Source organism: Crotalus tigris, unplaced genomic scaffold (assembly GCF_016545835.1).
Source record: "Crotalus tigris isolate CLP2741 ecotype Arizona unplaced genomic scaffold, ASM1654583v1 scf7180000017666.27876245, whole genome shotgun sequence".
NCBI lineage: Eukaryota > Metazoa > Chordata > Lepidosauria > Squamata > Viperidae > Crotalus > Crotalus tigris.
The window spans coordinates 5,077,161-5,095,503 of NW_024096551.1; the positions used below are offsets into that span (position 1 = coordinate 5,077,161).

The 18,343-nt window shown below is 33.8% G+C and overlaps 1 protein-coding gene across 10 annotated transcripts in view; it reads left to right on the plus strand.

Moving 5' to 3' along the window:
- The first annotated feature begins 236 nt into the window (after positions 1-236).
- Positions 237-18,343, plus strand: part of TOPAZ1 (testis and ovary specific PAZ domain containing 1) — a 72,042-nt gene continuing 53,935 nt past the window's right edge. For 3 of the 10 annotated variants that reach the window (XR_005555894.1, XM_039336300.1, XM_039336302.1), the window contains exons 1-6: positions 363-559; positions 980-3,131; positions 4,539-6,828; positions 8,264-8,331; positions 11,696-11,778; positions 12,370-12,437. Coding sequence is in view for 9 of the 10 variants with exons in the window: in XM_039336300.1 (XP_039192234.1) it covers positions 1,619-3,131; positions 4,539-6,828; positions 8,264-8,331; positions 11,696-11,778; positions 12,370-12,437 (4,022 nt within the window). In the remaining variant the exon portion in view is untranslated. The other 7 variants (XM_039336298.1, XM_039336304.1, XM_039336299.1 and 4 more) reach the window with 7 other exon arrangements.

Here is an 18,343-nt window from a genome sequence, read left to right on the forward strand (position 1 = left end):
CCAAAGTTGGGTTTTTGAAACTAAATCTGGGTTTTTAGATTCCTGCCTGGATTTCTAAGTTATTTGTTTTTAAATCTAATGTTTTTATATATTACTTTATATTGTAAATATTAAATAAAATAATTTAATTTAAAATGGATTCATTGTGTAGAATTGGGTTTATGTGAGCGCGAAATCGGTTTACTAATGAAACCCCTCTAACAATTCTACTAAAGACACGCATACCTCTTCTCGCCCCACTAAACCAACTCCGCTTCCAAGAGACCAGGGATGTCCCAGTCCTTTAAAAAGAAACGGGCAGGAAAAGGAAGGAAAGGGCTTATTGCCAGAACCGGCCCCGCCCCCTCCTTTTCTCTTCATAGGTTCTGCTGTACGCCAGGACCAGGCCAGCGCGGACACGAGGAAAGAAGCTGAACGGCCCGAAATCCTCGGGCGCCATTTTAAGCGCAAATCTCTCCTTCTGTTCATGACTCTGTCACGCAGCCAAAATACCCTTTGTTAACATAGCGGGAAAAGGAGGCGAATTCACTCTCTTGAATGCAACAGTAGGCAAATCAAGGTAATAACATTCAACGGATTCCCCCAGCCCTCCAACACTCCCCCCCCCAGACGGGCATTCTAACTCTTCCACAGGCGCCCAAATTTTTGAATGAGGGAAAACCCATTAATTTTCTGGTCCCCTTACTCTTTCCCTCCTGAAGCGCCTGCGTGCAACCCCCAAGCCGCATCTCGCCGCTTATTTACTCGTCGCGACAAGTGGGGTCCGCCTTTTTCCAAGAGCAAACGCACGAAGGCAGGCGTGGAGGCGGCGGGCGGCAGCGGCAGCAGATTTGGGTGGGCCTGGAGCGAGAGGGAAGTTTATTTAAGGCAACCTGGCCTGCTTTTAAATGCGGTAATTGAGTTTGGGGTGGAAGGAAATTTATGTTCTCTGTGATTGGGAATCTTCCCAATACAGCTTTTTGCATTGTTCGCTTTACAGTAATTCGAATAATGTTCCTTCGGATTTATTGCCGGCGCGGTGCGCAAAAGTTGCAAAGTGAAGAATCTGCGTAGACGGTAGAGAAGTGGTGTCTCCGCTTTCTTCTGGAGAAGAGTCTACGCAAACTCGGCTACTTTTCAGCATCTGGACAGACGTCCTCACAGTTGCATTAAAGCCTTCAGTTTCAAAAATTAAGAGGATAGAAGCAGGCTGTGTTGTTTGAAGACAATCTTTATCTCTCTTTCTCCTAATCCCCCCCCCTTTCAGTTATAGCATCCCAAAGAAGAAACTTTAGATTAATGTATAGTGTCTTTACTTGAATGACTTTCATAATACTGTCTTTAAATAATTCTTTTACAAAAACGAACTCAAACAATTAGGGTTCAGCTTGTTTGGAAACAAAACCAGTAGGAATTTTTGTATTGTAATTATGTTGACCAAGGAAGAATTTATGTCTATAGTTCTGGTGAGACATTGAATGTGAGTTTCTAGGAAGCTCACAGTTGGCTTTCTGAAAAGCTCATTTGTTTCTACAGTTTTACCAGCACATTTTGCCTATTCTATTGCCTAAAACTAATTCAGAAATATTAGAAAATTAATCAGCAGTGCATTTAATTTTGTTTGTTACTAGAAGTTGGAATGGAAACCCAAACTGGACCGACATCATCTGTTATAGATAATTCTGAAAAAAATGAGAGTGGGGCCACTGATCAATCCTTCTCTTTGCTGATTCCAGTAAAATCTCATAACTTAAGTAAGCAATACATTCCTACTTCTGAAGCAGTCATAAAAGATAAGGATCAGCAGAATCAGAATTTTGTCTTTGAGGAAAGGGAGAAGAAAAGTTGCCATGATACAGACACTATGCCGGTCAGCTATAACTACATTCTAGACATTAAATTGAAAGATGAGGCTTTGATAAAAGGAAGAGTTTCAAAGAAGAAAGTATCAAGTGTGAGGAAAAGGGAGCATGATGTTGCTTTGCAAAATACACTGCAGTCAGAGGATAAGAAAAGGTGTAGGAGTTCTTCATCGGAAGTGGGATTTCAAGGAGATATCATAGAAAAAAGATATACTAATCCTTTACTAGAACATGAACAAAAAATCCAGAGTTTCATAAAAAACACAAAGGATTTAAAGAAATGCCAGCATCCCTTGATAATGAGAGAATTACATAAGCAGATGAAAACTATAACTGAAAAGGATGGGACTTCAGTAATAATTGATTTAAGCTCTGAAAAAGAATCAAGAAATTTGCAGAAAAACCATAGTCACTTAGCCTCAGAATCAAGAGTTCAGCATAAAACATGGAATTTTAGGAAGAGGATTAAACCAGTTTGGCCAGAACAAAAGCAGAACAAAAGTCAAAGAGTAAAGAGAAATCTAACTGAGAAGCATGGTACTTCAGCAATGATAGATTTAGGGCCTGAAAAAGGACCAGGGAACCCGCAGAACACTCATAATTGCACAGTCTCACAGTTGAGACTTCAGCAGAAAACATGGAATTTTAGGGAGAGCATTAAACCAGTACAAAAGCAGGACAAAAGTCAGAAAGTAAAGAGAAGTATACGTAAGTTAGAATGTATCATACAGAACATAAGTGTATTAAAATACAGAGAAAGGAATTTCCCCAAATCACAGGTATATGTAAAGTACCCAATTAGTGTGATGTCAGCTGCTGTGTCACATTTTTCAAATAACTCTATAGAAGGAATAGAGAGTCTAATGAAAAATATCAGGGTAAATTTTGTAAAACAAAAAGAACTGACTGTCTCAAAATTGCAGGAACGTATAAAAGCTTCAGATGAAAATAGGCAAGATTTATTGCATTCTATAGCAGACTTTGAGGAAAATAAATGCAGAAGTAATATAGAAGAAGAAACAACTAGGATGGTAACACAAATATTTTCAAAATCAAAAATGTATACAAGTGATGGTAAAAAGCAAAGTTGGGAGTCAGAAAGAAGTGTTATAGAGATCCTGAAATATAGCCAGTGGATTTCAGAGAAGAAAATAACTAAAGAACAAATGGATTGTGTACCTAAAGAGGAACTGTTGGTTACCAAAACAGAGGGAACTATTAAGGAAGAGATATATGAAAAGAATGAAATTGTGTCTTCAACTGATCTTAAAAAAGAAATCAAAACATTTAGTAAGGATGCTTAGTCCCTTTTCATCTGAATATTTGTTTTATGATTTTAGAGTTGAATTTCTGTTTTTCCCATCTATTACTGCCTGCTTGAATCTAAATTTAAAACTTTAAAATGACTTTTTAAAATTGGGATAGTATAATTAGTAAAAAAAATTAATCTAGGTGTCTTTGCAATTGTAGTTCAAACATTTTACAATTTTAAACTTTCTCCAAAAGATGTTGGCCAAAGCTCCATGCTTGAAATCAAGCATTTAAAACTGAGTCTCCTTCAGGTTGAGCTGATTCCTGATAATTTAATGCTGTTTCTTAAAATTTGGGAGTGATTTTTTGTTTGGGATGGATATTTCAAAACATTTCTCAATTTATCCAACAGTTTTAGTATTTCATGATGATCTCTCATCCAACTACTACAGTAATTAGGTGTGACCATGTTTATTTTTTTCAAAATCAAGTAAGGGCTTTTGTCTAGCTGGACACTAATCCTTTATACAGAATGAAAAATCACATCTGGGCACGCCTGTACTTGCAGGTTGTATAAAGCTGCTTGTTTTATATTTTGGCTGGAAAGTATAAACACTTCTGAAAGCTAAAGTGGTAAAATGGCTTAATATGCATTGTTTTCAGATTTTTAAATATTTGGAGAGGGATTTTAGGAGCTATCATCAGTTCCACTTTAATAAACCTGATTTGAGTGAAAAGATTACCATTGAAAGGAATATAGAATGAAATTTCAATAGCTTTTATTAATTCTCTTAAATGTATCACTTTTTTCTATTTTACACTAAACTAATGCTACATTAGAATTAAAATTCCCTTGTATAGCATTTCATTGTCAAAATGCCCTGCCATTTTATACATGCTTGCATAATTATTTATTTTAGCCTTTAAATTATTTTATTAAATAAATATATGTAATAATAACCATATTACTATACAGATAATCTTTGACTTAACTATCTGTTGCTTCCTATTATGACAGACTTCCCTAGAGATATTTATGACTCATTTTTGTAGTTACAGCAGCCACAGGTTATTCTCCTCGTGGTCATTTGATCGTACTTTGGATGCTTGGCAACCAGGTCATCTTTACAGTTAATTGCAGTATTATTTTTTTGTTATTTTCCAGCAAAAAATACCCATGGGAAAAGTAGATACTTTTAAAAACTGTTGCATTCACTTAATTAGTCATTTCTTCAAATCTAGACATGTAATGTCTTGATTTACAATTATAATTCCAGACTCAATTACAGTTATAAGTCAAGAACTACCTGTACTAATTAAAATGGGTCCTAGAATAAATTCTAATGGTGTTTTATATAATATGTATTTATAAATGTATATTTTTATATCAATATAGTATTTGAGAATGCATTAAATATATTAATGATTATTTGTTTTTTTAATCAGGAGAGGATACCCTTGACATTTTAAGTAGACAATATGGAAGGCTGCCACATACAATTCTGAATACTTTAAAGGACTGCAATATAGAGACAACATTAGAACAGTCTGCATGTCTACTAATAACTGAGGCAATTGAGATCAAGAACAACAATTCTGTTAGACTTTGCTTTTGGAAGCAGACTAACAAATATTGTAATGCTATTTTTTCTATCACTAATATTACATGTCCAGAAAATTTTGACATAAGAATACTTGAAAAGAAAATTGAAAAAAGCGCATTGGTGAAGTATCAGAATGAAAGATTTGAATGGCTTCCTATGTATAATATTCCGCCCTGCAAAAAGAGTCTAGTAGTAAAATCATTTGATTGTTATTACATTAAGACGTTGTTACAACCTACAGATATTGAATCTCAAAGCCATAAAATTAATTGTGGATCTCTGCATAGTGCATTTGATCAAGGAAAATCCCTATCTTCTAAGGGTATGGGACAAAATGAACTTGGTAGTATCTCTAATGTAATCACACAAAAAGACATTTTAGTTTCAAGAGAAATGTTCCAACATACTAAAAGTCAAAATGGAAAGCGAATCAAGGAAAATAAATTGTCCATGGATTTTAAAAAGCCAAGCAAAAAACTAAAAATGCTAGAAGACCTAGAAGAATCGGCAGTCGTGAAAGTTCTCATAAATGAGGATATTTCCACTGAACATGGAATACCAATAGAAGATAATACTATTGCCATAGATTCTGCAGTAATTTCAGAAAAACTAGATTATAGTGAAACAAGTATCTTATCTTTACTTGATTACATACCTGATTTAAGTCTGGAGCTGCCTTCTCAAAATCAAGTTGCCACTATGTCTAACAATAAAACAGCAGACCAAGAGCACTTCATTACATATGGTTACAGTATTTTTGACAATTCAGTAGTTCTTGAAACTGACAAGAATAAATTAAAAGAAATAGAGGCATTTGTTGACTTCAGTAAAATGGATAAAAAGAAATCCATAGCGGAGACAACGGATAGTAAAAAAAGTATGATCTGTAATAGTAATGCTGCTCCTTATATGAAAAGAAAAAGGACATGTAATATAAAAATAAATAAAACTGATCGGAAATCACAACTGTATAGCTGTCAAAGAGCAATCCCAATTAGTGGTAAAAATATATGGCCTCGTGAATCATGCGCAAGAACATCCTTGTGGGTTCGTAAAAATTATACATTAGATTCACAAAGAGGATATTTAGAAGGTACTGATTCAGTAACAAAATGCAGCAAATTGGAAGTCCATAAACCATTGGTAGATAGTAAAATATCTATAAATACAATGGAATGTGTTGAAAGTCCACTTTCAGACGCGATATTGCATATAGAAAAGACACTTTCACCTATTACTGAGAATAGATTTTCTTCTAATGGTATGGAAAGATCTAAACAAAGTACACTTGATACTGAAATTATAAAATCAAAAGTGATTTTGAATTCATTAGGGAAAGAAGCCAAAGAAAAAAATATAAATATTCATAATGACTCGTTTGCAGGCATTAGGAAAAAGAGGACAGATAATCGAAAAGCATCACTTATCAAACAAGAACCAGTGTTGAAAAATGTGACATCAGGAAATTTGTCAAACTTCAAAATTCCTTTACTTAAGGATAAAGGTAATTTTAAAAAACTAGAAACTGAAACATCATCTGAAAAATATACTTGCAATTCTTCAAAAGTTTTAGAGAATGCTCTTTCTTTAAAAGAAGCTAGAATTAAACAGACTTCATCTGACAAAAATTCTAGTTCACAATTTCAATCTGAACAGGAGAATTATATGTCTGCATTGGAAAAATACATAACTCAATTTAACAGTGATATTTCTGAAAACTTTTCTAAAAAGAGAAGAATTTGTAATACTTTGGGGAGTACATCACATGAGAATAAACTAGAATCACCAACTTTGAATGCTATTCCTTTCTCTTTGAGAACTGGAAATATAGAGGAGCAAATGCTAAATTCTGCTTTGGCCTCAGAAACTATTAAAGTTAACGTCAACAATAAGTTGGCACAGGACAAAGATGACATTTGTGCAGATATTCTTAAGGCTTATGAAGATGATATTCTTATAATTGATGTTATTCAAGATGATCCTGATCTGTTTGGAGATAATGAAGAAGAAGATGACTATGCAAAGATTCATAATACTAAAAACATTTATACCAGTGTTTTTTCAGAAAAAAATCTAGAATGGAAATTGAAATCATCTCAACTTCCAAAAAGCAAGCATTTGAAATGTGTTAGGTAGGCTTGTTGCTTTAAATTTTGGTGTAATGGATATATATATTTATGGCTTTTCTTAACGTAAAGTTCAAAGATCTTTAAGAAGACAAAATCTTAGAACTATAGAATATGAAGTGATCTAGTACAGTGTTGTGATAATTGAGAATTTGGGAGTTGGGGAATAATCAAGAGTACTCACTCCTATATTAAAATTGTTCACAGTGAAATTTGAAGCATGTCAATGGTATTGTAAGCAAAAATGTTTTGTAATATTAGGATTTTATATGATTGTTTTGTTTTAAATATGCAATAGCACCTGCCTATAGTAAAGAATCTAGCTGTTTAAGTTCAAACTTATTTGGGTTCAGATTCACTTTATTATACATTACAGATAGGAGTAGAAGATAGATTATGTTCTCAAATGTTAAAGTTTAAATATAAATTATTTTGCATTACTTTTTCCACTTAAACTAATAGATAAACCTGCATACTTAAATGGTATGTCAAGTAGTGCAATAACATCCATTTTAGATGGAAACAATCAATGAACTATCAATATGGTTTCCGTATTTCAGGTTTGACCATTGTGAGATAAGGTTATGCGGTAAAAAGCTAATTTTAGAGAGGAACACAATGTTTGTCTTTGGAACAATTCTCCAAAACTATTGTGCGTGTCCAATTTTTTCTTGAAATACTAAAATAGTTAATGAAAAATAAGCATAACAAAAGAGCCAACTTAGAAACATTAACTTTTGTCTTTAAAATAATAAAATATGGCATGCATGCATCACTAAGATGTTACTTGTATGACCTGTTATAGAATATTCTCCTTCCCACAAGATCCACTTTCATCTCCAAATTATTTCCCTCAGATTCTTAAAAGGCTGCTCTCATTTATTTGTTTTTAATGTTACTTCACCTTTTAGATCTTAATTCTTTATTTAATTGGTATTTTCTGAACAAATTAGTTGAAAACATAAGAGTAATTTATCTCTCTGTTATTCAGTAATTGTATCTTATCTGTCATGTTATTCCTGAACCAAGTTGCATGTATCTGTTATAATGATGATATTGCTATATGGTGTAACTACTACATATAGCCAATTTGATGTAGTGCAGGGCTGTCCAAACTGTAGCTTGTGGGCTACATCTGGTCCTCCAGAAGGTTCTTTGCAGCCAGCCAAATCCTCCTATGTGATGTGCTCCAATCCTTTCCAAACAGCGCAGGGAGAGAAAACGGTTATATTCACTATCGTTTGGAAAGGAAAGTAGGATTCCCTTGATTTCTCCAGTGGGTAGGGGGAAGGGTGCAAGCCAGCTGGAGAGTTGCTGGATAATGAAGGGGAAGCATAAGTTATGAGTCAAATAGAGTGTGTTATGCTGTGCTGTTTTATTGGGATGATAATGGTTTATATATACAATTTCTCTTAAATTTTATAAAATCTTTCATTTAAAGAGACAGCTTCATTCAAGATTATGAAACACTGAAATTGGATGAAAATACTGATGATTTGGTGCTTCAAGGTAAAAAGTTTAAAATGTAGAAATGGAGAAAAAAGTTTACATAATTTTTGACAGTATAGTTAATTTGCATAATTGTGTAATAAATTGATGCATGTGATGTACAATATATATGTATAATGCACATATCTAGCATTGGTCCAGACAGATTTTAGAAATAATAGATTACCCGTTATTTTATAGGGGATATCCAAACAGAAATATGGTCATTATAATAGTCCTTGACTTGTGACTGTTTAATGATTATTCAAAGTTATGACAACCTCAGAAAAAAATTTATTTATTACTTGCTCTCTTTTTTGCTTCTATTTTTATTTTATTCAAAAAAAGTTAAAAAACAAAACTCCAAATTTTTTTTAAAAACAAATGAACACAAAACACAAAACAAGACATTAAAAAAATAAAATACTAACTAATGTAAATATATTATCCCTCCAGTTGAATACTGATTAATACTACAATATTAATTTCCCATCCCTTGCAAAAAAGTCCCCAAAATTTTTAAACTACTAAATCTATTTGCAAATTATTAACCTGTCATTTATATAATATATTAATGACAAAATAGTTAACAAGAAGAACAACAACAATAATAAAAAAGACAAGATTAAAGTTTCTAAACCATCTATTAACACACTCTTATTGTAATCGTAGAAATTGTACCGCAGCATTTTATCTATCCCAAATCATTCCAAGACTTAACAGTAATTCATCCTGGATCAAATATCCACATTTGTTTCTTAATACCATCTCTTATCAATTGTTGTCTGGTTAAACATAATAAATTGAATGTCCAAAGTCAGTCTATCTTCACAAAAAAAGTCCAGATTAAATTGTTTTCCTATTAAGAGTAATAAATTCATTCCCTAATGTCCTTCAGCCCTTCTAGAAAAATCAGTTTATCACTTCTCTACTCGATCAGGTTGCTTCTGTTATAAAAGAATATGGGTTTAATCTTCAGGGGATCAATTCAGTTCTAAGTCTGTACAATCCATATTTCTTTCCAACGGATCTGCTGTTTTCAAATCACATTCCTTTTCGGGATCTAATTTATCCGGAGCTACAAATACCTGAATATTTTCTACAGCTATTATCAGTTTATCAAACTTTTGAAAAAAATCTTTCCACTAAGGATTGCCTGTTTCCAAATGATCTTTTTTCAGATACCAGCCATATCCTGTACTTGCAATTATGAAGGTCATACCTCTCCCACAGATGTGTGATCATAATTTGGGCAATTGGCAATTGGCTTGCATTTACATCTGATTGCAGTAACTTGCAGTCATGTAATAATGATTTGCAACCTTTCTTCCGCTTTCCGCCCAAAAAATCCTTTGGGGAAGCTGGATTTGCTTAACAACCTTGTGATTCACTTAATGACTGATGATTTGCTATTTGACCATGGTAAAAATAGTTGTAAAATCGGGTTCAGTTGTGTGATTGTTTATGTCTGCAACAAATTAAGACCAAAATTCCAGTCCCAGTTGTCATAAGTTGAGGACTAACTGTACATCCAATTTGTTAATTCGGTTTTTCACTGTATTCTAAACTGATATTGCACATGGTCTGGTCAACAATATACATTTTATGGTCCTCTGTTTAGTTTTGTCTTAAATTCTGCTTTAATTTTAGTTATCATCCCAGAAATCGCAAAAAATTGTGAAATTTTGTAGTTTTGTATAAAATTCACTACTGGAAATAGAACATTTTAGTGTTCTTTAGAACTTTGGGATTTTTTTCTGGAATGTGTTTCTTTGGAATTTTCTGAAAGTAAATCTAGAATAGATCTGACTTTGGAATTATGAGTTCTTCAGATACCTAAAATTTAGTACTCATGCTTTTAAGTATAAAGCATATGCTTTAAGTATAAAGTATATGCTTTATACTTAATATAAATATTTAATATTTATATTAAGTATAAAGCATATAAGATCTGAAAAGATTCAAGGGTAATGGAATAATGAGATAGACACTGCCTACCAGAGCTGTTGTTTATGTTGTCAAATGCATTTTACTCAAGTAGTCCTTAAATAAGAACTGTTAGGAATCTCATATCTTATCCTGAAGTCAATGTCAACTGAGAACTAATAATATTCAGCAATATGGGAGGTAGTTAATCATATTCAGTTATATTGTTCTTTTTCTATGTTCTAGATTTGAGTTTTATTTCTAAAACAGGTTCAGACTCAAAGTTGTTGTCACAAACCAATCCATAATAAATTGCATCCAATGTTTACTGCCTTTTCAGTCCCTTAATTTAGTGAATAATAAACAAAAAATATATTGTAGGAAATAGACTATTTGCCACCTGAAATTAGGGTTCCACAACACTTCTGTGTTGTTTCAGAGAGATTAAGAGCAAAAAAAACCCCCAAAAACCTGTATGTTTTGATCAGGAGTTCTGAGATTTTTTTTTAACTAAGTTTCCAACAGTTTGACAAAGTTAAGAAAACTGTTTTAGAGAAATGTTAATTCTATTTTTGTATAAAAATGTATGGCCCAATTAATATGCAAGCCAAACATACATTTTATGTATAATGCTATAATGCTCCCCTTGTCTGTGGTTTGCTTTGTATTTGTATAAAGTATTGCATTGTAGATTAGCAGCATTCTCCTCCTATTGGATTTATTGCTAGATACTGTGGTAGAGTTAGGTTTCTCAATCTGTAAACCAGATTGATCATAAGTCTTATGATCAGAAGACATAACCAGATATAATTAATGAGTGATTCTGTATAGCTTAATTAAAAATATAAGATCACTGTATGCCTTGTTTTTTTAGAGAACTAAGAATTCTGTAGTTTATTTGTAATTCTTGAAAATTTATAGTATCTGGATTAATACCTGAATTGTTTTGAAACATCAAATCATAGCAATTCCTAGAACATTAAGTTACATTCCAGTTAATGTTATTGTTTGGCCAACCATTTCCCCTTCTTTAATATGTCTATACTTTATATGCACATGTGAAATTTAAAAATTCATTAGCCTGGATTTTTAAAATGTATAAATCTTTATTTTAAGAATTTGGACATATTATTAATCTCTATTGGAGTATTTAGGACTTAGTAGCAAATGAGTTCAATAGTGGCATATTCTCATGATAATTATAACTTCATGTTTTGAATGGTATAAATGGGCACCATTGATCAAATGATTAATGTCACATTATCTGGTACCACAAGTTCCTTTCCATAGAAATGTCATTTTAAATGTAGAGTTACTACTTTAGGAATATTAGAAAATATCCCTTTTTTCAGTGAAGCATTCCATTTCTAATGTTGCTATAGTTCAGAAGTACACACAATATTCTTTTTCCCAATTAATGAAATTAAGTTAGAGGCTCTAAATGGAATCAATTCTATAGGAGGAATATCAGAATCATCTCCTGAAGATGGACAACTGTCAGAACCGAATAAACTTACCAAAGTTTTTGATACAGATGAAAAGGTATAAAAGTACATTGATTTCATTGCAGAAAAATAATGAATATGTAATGAATACTGCATTGGGGGAAGTTTGTCTTTTACAAGTAATATGTTGCACTTTTTTACATATTTATGTATGTATGTGTAATGTAAAAGTTGCTATCTTAGCATATTAGTTTGGGAGAAAGTTATCTAAAAGAAATGGTGTTTACTTGGAATTGACATGTATATGTTTCACTGTTAGATACTGAAGATTAGATTGCTAAATATAAACATTTTTCCAGAGATAGTTCACAATCTTCTGTATGGAATCTATTAAATAAATTTATTTTGACATATGAAGCATAGCAAAAGAATGAGGAGAAACATATATAATTTTATTGTAACATGGCTTCATTAATAAGATGGGTTGCATAATGAAGTTTTTGAATTACCTTCAGAAAGCTATCGGGGATATGCATATTACATTGTAAAAATGTCCACTAGAGAATTATAGTACAAGAATATAATCAAAAAGAATAATACCTCTTCTTCTTTTTAAGAATATGAATTGCTTTTAAAACAAAAATAAATTCTAAATTTTATATAACTTTATTTGATGTTCGTTTTACAGTATGAATTTTCGGAGAAATTGCTTGCTATGCAAGAACAGAAAACAAATGTTCAAGACTTTGCAGAAATGTATGTATTCACATAGTAATATTCAAATAGTCTTAATTATGTGAAGGAAAAAAAACAATTTCTCAGATTTATTTTGCTCTAATTTTAAAATTAGATGTCAGTTCCAAATATAAATAACTATTCAGAAACTCTAAAAAAAACCCTATTTGAGAAGTGCATTCCGAGATTGAGAGCCACCAATAAAAGCAGTTTGGCCTCTTATGTTCTTTACTGTTGTGGATCGAGGGTACAGCCAGAAAAAGACTTCTGAAACTCTACCATAAGAACTATTAATTTTTACATATGAAAAGCTTTATGTCAAGGTTCCGACTAATGAAACCGAATAAAGTAGAACTCTGAGGCTTGAGAATTCCTCAAAGAACATATTTATTATATACATAATATTTGCCCAATCAAAAGTGAAACCAACTCTAAACTTTCCCCCAGAGATTCAAAGTAATTAAATGTAACAATTCCCTCCCTTCTATTATGCTACTGATCACATTATCCCATAAGTGCATTTGGCGGTCTTCTTGATAGTACTTCTCTTCACTTCAGGGTCCGGTGAGAATGATCTTGGTTCCCACAGGATCGTTCTGTGTTTAGTAAAATTAAAAACAACCTGATCCTCCCCCTTCTCTTTTTGCGGCAATTGAGAACGAACAACAAAGATGGCATCAGCTAGGTTCATTGCAGAAGTTGACAGTTGTACCCCTCTCCTAAAGAAAAAGAAGTTCCTGGAAAACAAGTTTAGAAATACATTAGGGATCTTCCCATCAGTTATGTACTGGAGGCTCTTTGGGCTTCTGGGGGTGCTTATCATGAAACTTTATTTGTCTTTACTTCACTGCTTTTAACCCATGTAGCCTCTGACAAGGGATACCCCTTCCACCGCACTAGATACTGTAACTTCGCTTTATGCAGTCTAGAATCAAGGATGCATTTTATTTCATAGTGGGTCTCCCCTTCTACTAGAATTGGACCTGGCGCTTTGCAAGGAATTGGTCCCAAGATTGAATCTCACCAGCTTTAGTAAACTACAATGGAATACCGGATGAATCTTTCCCAAAAGTTGAGGAAGTTTAAGATCAACTGTGGCAGGATTTATGATTCTTACTATGGGGAAAAGGCCAATAAATTTTGGTCCCAGCTTTAATCTTAGATATTTAGTCAAGAGATAAACTTTCTCTTCAACATGAAATAGTTTTTGAGGAGATTGCTGCTTGTCGGGTTGCTCCTTGTGGATTTTAGCAGCTTGGTTTAAAACCTGCTTGACATTTGCCCAAGTGCTCTGTAACAATGTCATCCATTCAGTCAAAGTCTGTGAGGAGGGGGGCTCTTAAGGATATTCAGGCATGGCAACAAATTCCCTGCCCGTAGCTATGTTTAGTCTAATAAAAGCAAAAGCAACCTGATCCCCCCTTCTCTTCATGTCACAACTGAGAACAAATGACAAAGATGGCATCAGCTAGGTTCGTTGCAGAAGTTGAGACTTTTACTTAGAAACTTGGATGTAGATATTTTGGATTTCCTTTAATTTATTGCAGTCATTATATATAATACTTCTTAGAAATGGGTTATAAATTATATTAATACATTTCAGTTGATCATTTTCAATGTTATCTATATAGCTGTTATTTAAAATTGGATTAATATTGAAGGCAATATCATGTCCAAAGCATTGCAATTAATAAATATGGAAAAGCCAAACAGTGGATAACTGTATAGCTATCACTTTACTTTGACTGCACTTAGCTTGTCAACTTCAGCTGCTTAATATTAGTTCATATCATAGATGCTGCTCGAGAAATTAAGATACAAAGCTACCAGTAAAACCACTTTGGAAATATAAGAATAAAGAAGGCTGTAAGATTGAATGATTGATGCAATTTATAGATTGCCAGCAGTGTGCTGCAGCTGCCAAAAAAGCCAGCACAGTGCTAGTCTGCATTAACAGAGGGATAGAATCAAGATCACGTAAAGTGTTAATACCACTTTACAATGCCCTGGTAAAGACACACTTGGAATACTGCATCCATTTTTGGTCACCACGATGTAAAAAAGATGTTGATACTTTGGAAAGAGTACAGTACTTTTTTGGGACTTCCGCTGGTTCCAGCGACGACGAATGGCGGCGTTTTACAAAGCCGCCCGTTCCTGGTGCGTGTAAAAGCCGTAGGACTTTGACAATTAGCTGTCCTGCGGCTTGAATCTCCTCCCTGGAAAAAAGGGAGGAGGAGAGCTCTCAGGTAGAAGTAAGAGCTCCCCTGGATCCCTGTTATTTTGGGGATCGGAGGGTAGAGCTCCCTCGGAGCCTGAGCAACTCCGCGTTCCAGGGAGACTTCATTCCGAAGCTTTTGGGATGGAGCAAGTTGCCGCTTCCACATCTGCTTTTTTTTTTCAGTTGCTTGTGAGTATTTGAAAGCAGACGGAGCAGACCAGGAGAGACTGTGCTCAAGTTTGATGGTGCCTTTAACTTCAGCAAGTTTCCTCTTCCTCTTCTTTTGTTCACTTTCCCTTTAGAAGAAAGGGAAAGTGAAAAGTAAAATGGCGATCGTCTTTCTTGCCTGATTTGCATTACAAAGTAAAACCTGGATACAGATTAACTCTTTAAATACAGAAGTAAGAATTTGGCTTTTATTCTTTCCTCCTTTTTCTTCTCTATTTTTTTTTCTAAGAATACTTAAAAGAACTGTGCCCTTTTTTTTTCTTTTTCTCTTTTTTTTTCAATAAGAATCTTTCTTCTTGGAACTTAAGAAAATGGCTTCAAAACGTCTGCCTCCCGCCCCTAAGGTTCCTATTTCTTCTCCAATGCCTCAGCCTGCATCTCAGAAACCAAAATCACCTCCACCTTCTCCTCCTCCTGCAATTTCTCTTAATGATTTACAAGATGCTTTAAAACAGCATGCCTTGGATATTAAGGAGGAGGTAAAAGATCTTATAATTGCAGAGAGGGCTAATACAGAAGAATTATTGGAGAAAAAGAACAAACAAGTAAGAGATCATATCCTTCTGGCCTTTCAGGGCTTAGCCCTGCACATAGAGAGGATTGATGACCAGATGGAAAAGATTACTGAAAATGCATCAAGGATGGAATTTAGAATGCAGGAGGTAGAGAACAAGATAGAAATTACACAGGATGAACAAATTATTTCACAATATACGGAGATGGAACATGCATTGCGTATCAGGGGCCTGAGGGAGAACCCTCAGGAAGACTTAAAGATGCTTATTGTGAAAGATATTGCTCCTAATATTGGCTGGCGGCCTGAAATAATTGAGAATGAGATAGAAAAATTTTTTAGAGTTAATTCACGGGTTGCTAGACAGAGAAATCTACCAAGAGATGTGGTTATTTATTTTTCTAGAAGATCTATCCGTAATGAAATTATACAGGCTTTTTACAAACAAAAGTTTCAAATTGCTGATCAAGACGTGATAATTTTAAAAGAGATACCTCCAAAAATTTTAAGAGCCAGAAAAGATTTTACTTTCTTGTCTGATGAGCTGAAACATCGTCAAATTCAGTTCAGATGGGAGATTCCAAGAGGAATAATAGTAAATTATGAAGGGATACGTCACAGATTAACTACTGTTTCCAAAGCAAGAGATTTTTATCAGTCTATCTTAAAAGCAAGATTGTCACCACCTCCACAAATAAGGATGACGGAAGAGTCTCTTATGGCAGGAGCCTCATCAATGATGGTTATGGAACAAGCTGCACAGAATTCTGACATAAAAGAGCAAAGGATGACACGAGCTGCCCATAAACGTAAAGAAAAAGAGCAGTTGCAGAAGAGTGGTGAAAGTTTGGTTGTTACAGAGCCTGTGGGAGGGGCAAGACCAAAAAGATCTTCGATAGCAGATCTGCAGGCCATGCTCCAGAGGCTCCAGGCCGGTGGAGATGGTCAGGTTCCTGACCTGGAATGTTAATGGCTTAAACGTGCCACAGAAACGAAGAAAGATTTTCCATTATTTGAAACAACATAATAATGATTTGATATGTTTGCAGGAGACTCATATAACTTTAAACGATTCTAAATTCTTGATGAATTCCCGTCTGGGCACACATTTTACTGCTCCAGCCCCTGGGAAAAAAGGGGGAGTGGTAATTTATGTGAAGAAAACTTTTTCAGCTAAACTAATTGAAGGAAGATATCTTTTTGTGGAATTATTATTACAAGGCCAAAAGGTTCTTATTGTTGGACTATATGCTCCCAATCAACAACAGAAACAATTTTACAAGTTGCTGCATGGCAAGATATCTCAGTTGGATTATAAATCGGTAATTTTGATGGGTGACTGGAATGGGGTTTTAGACCCAACTATAGACAAAAGAAGTTCCTCTAAAACTTTTATTCAAACTAAACTACCTATGACTTTTTTTGATTTGAAGGAAGAATTGGAGCTTATTGATATTTGGCGAGAAAGGAACACAAGTGATAGAGACTTTACTTTTTATTCTGATAGACACCAGTCATTTTCAAGGATTGATTTTTTTTGATTACTAGTGACTTCCTCCCTAGAGTGAGGAAGGTGAAAATTTTTCCCAGAACATTGTCAGATCATAGTCCTGTGTGGATGGAGTTATATTCGGAAGACAGGAATAGAAGATCCTGGAGACTGAATGAGAACTTATTTAATCGGGAGGAGTTCGTACAAAAGTGTAAAGAACATTTAAAGGACTTTTTTACTATAAATATGAATAAGGGAACATCGATGTCTATGGTGTGGGACGCTAGTAAAGCATATATGAGGGGAATTCTGATTCAATTGAATAAAGTTTTTAGGGAAAAAGGGTCACAAAGACGTAGAGAAATAGAAGAAGAGATCAAATCAAAAGAACAAGAGTTGGTTCTTAACCCTACTGATAATAATTTAAAGGTATCTATAAAGATGCTTAAGGAACAATTTAACATGTTGATGGCAGATCAGGTGGCTACCAATCTGTCGTATATGAGACATAATACTTTTTGCAATGCGAATAAGCCTGGGAGGTGGTTGGCTTATCAGTTACGAAAGAAACAGAAAGCTAGAATTATAGAGAAAGTAAAATATAAAGGTACTGAGGTTTTTCAGCAAGATTTGATTAAAAAAAGCTTTTTGGACTTTTACACAAAATTATATTCAAGTGATAATATAAGGGGTTTGGATATAGATAAATATTTACAATCAGTACATTTTCCTAGACTTTCAGAGGAACAACAAAATGGGATGAATAGTTTAATTACTGTGGAGGAAATTGGTTTAGCTATTAAGCAGTTAAAGGTTGGAAAGTCTCCTGGAACAGATGGACTGACTTCTAGGTATTATAAGATCTTATCTGAAGAAATGATAGAGCCATTAAAGGAACTCTTTAATAGTATTTTGTTGGGTATGCAAGTTCCTCCTTCTTGGAAAAGAGCCTTTATATCACTGATTCCGAAGGAAGATCAGGATCTTACAGAGCCTAAGAATTATAGGCCAATTTCATTATTGAATGTTGATTATAAGATCTTTACAAAAATTTTGGCAAATAGATTAATGCAGGTTATGAAAGACTTGATTCATAGTGATCAAGCAGGATTTATAACAGGGAGATATATGAAACATAATGTTAGACAAATTATTAACTTAATTGAGTACTTGGATAAGAATAATCAGATTCCTGTGGCTTTTATCTTTTTGGACGCTGAAAAAGCTTTTGATCAATTGGACTGGCAATTTTTATTTTCTTTGGTAGAGAAAATGAATTTTGGGGATAATTTTTTACATGCACTTAAAGCTATATATCAGCAGCAATCTGCACAAATTGTTGTAAATGGGGGATTGACTGAGAATTTTAATATTCAAAAAGGGACAAGACAAGGATGTCCATTATCCCCATTGTTATTTGTTTTAACATTGGAAATTTTATTGACTCAGATTCGGGAATCGAAGTTAATTAA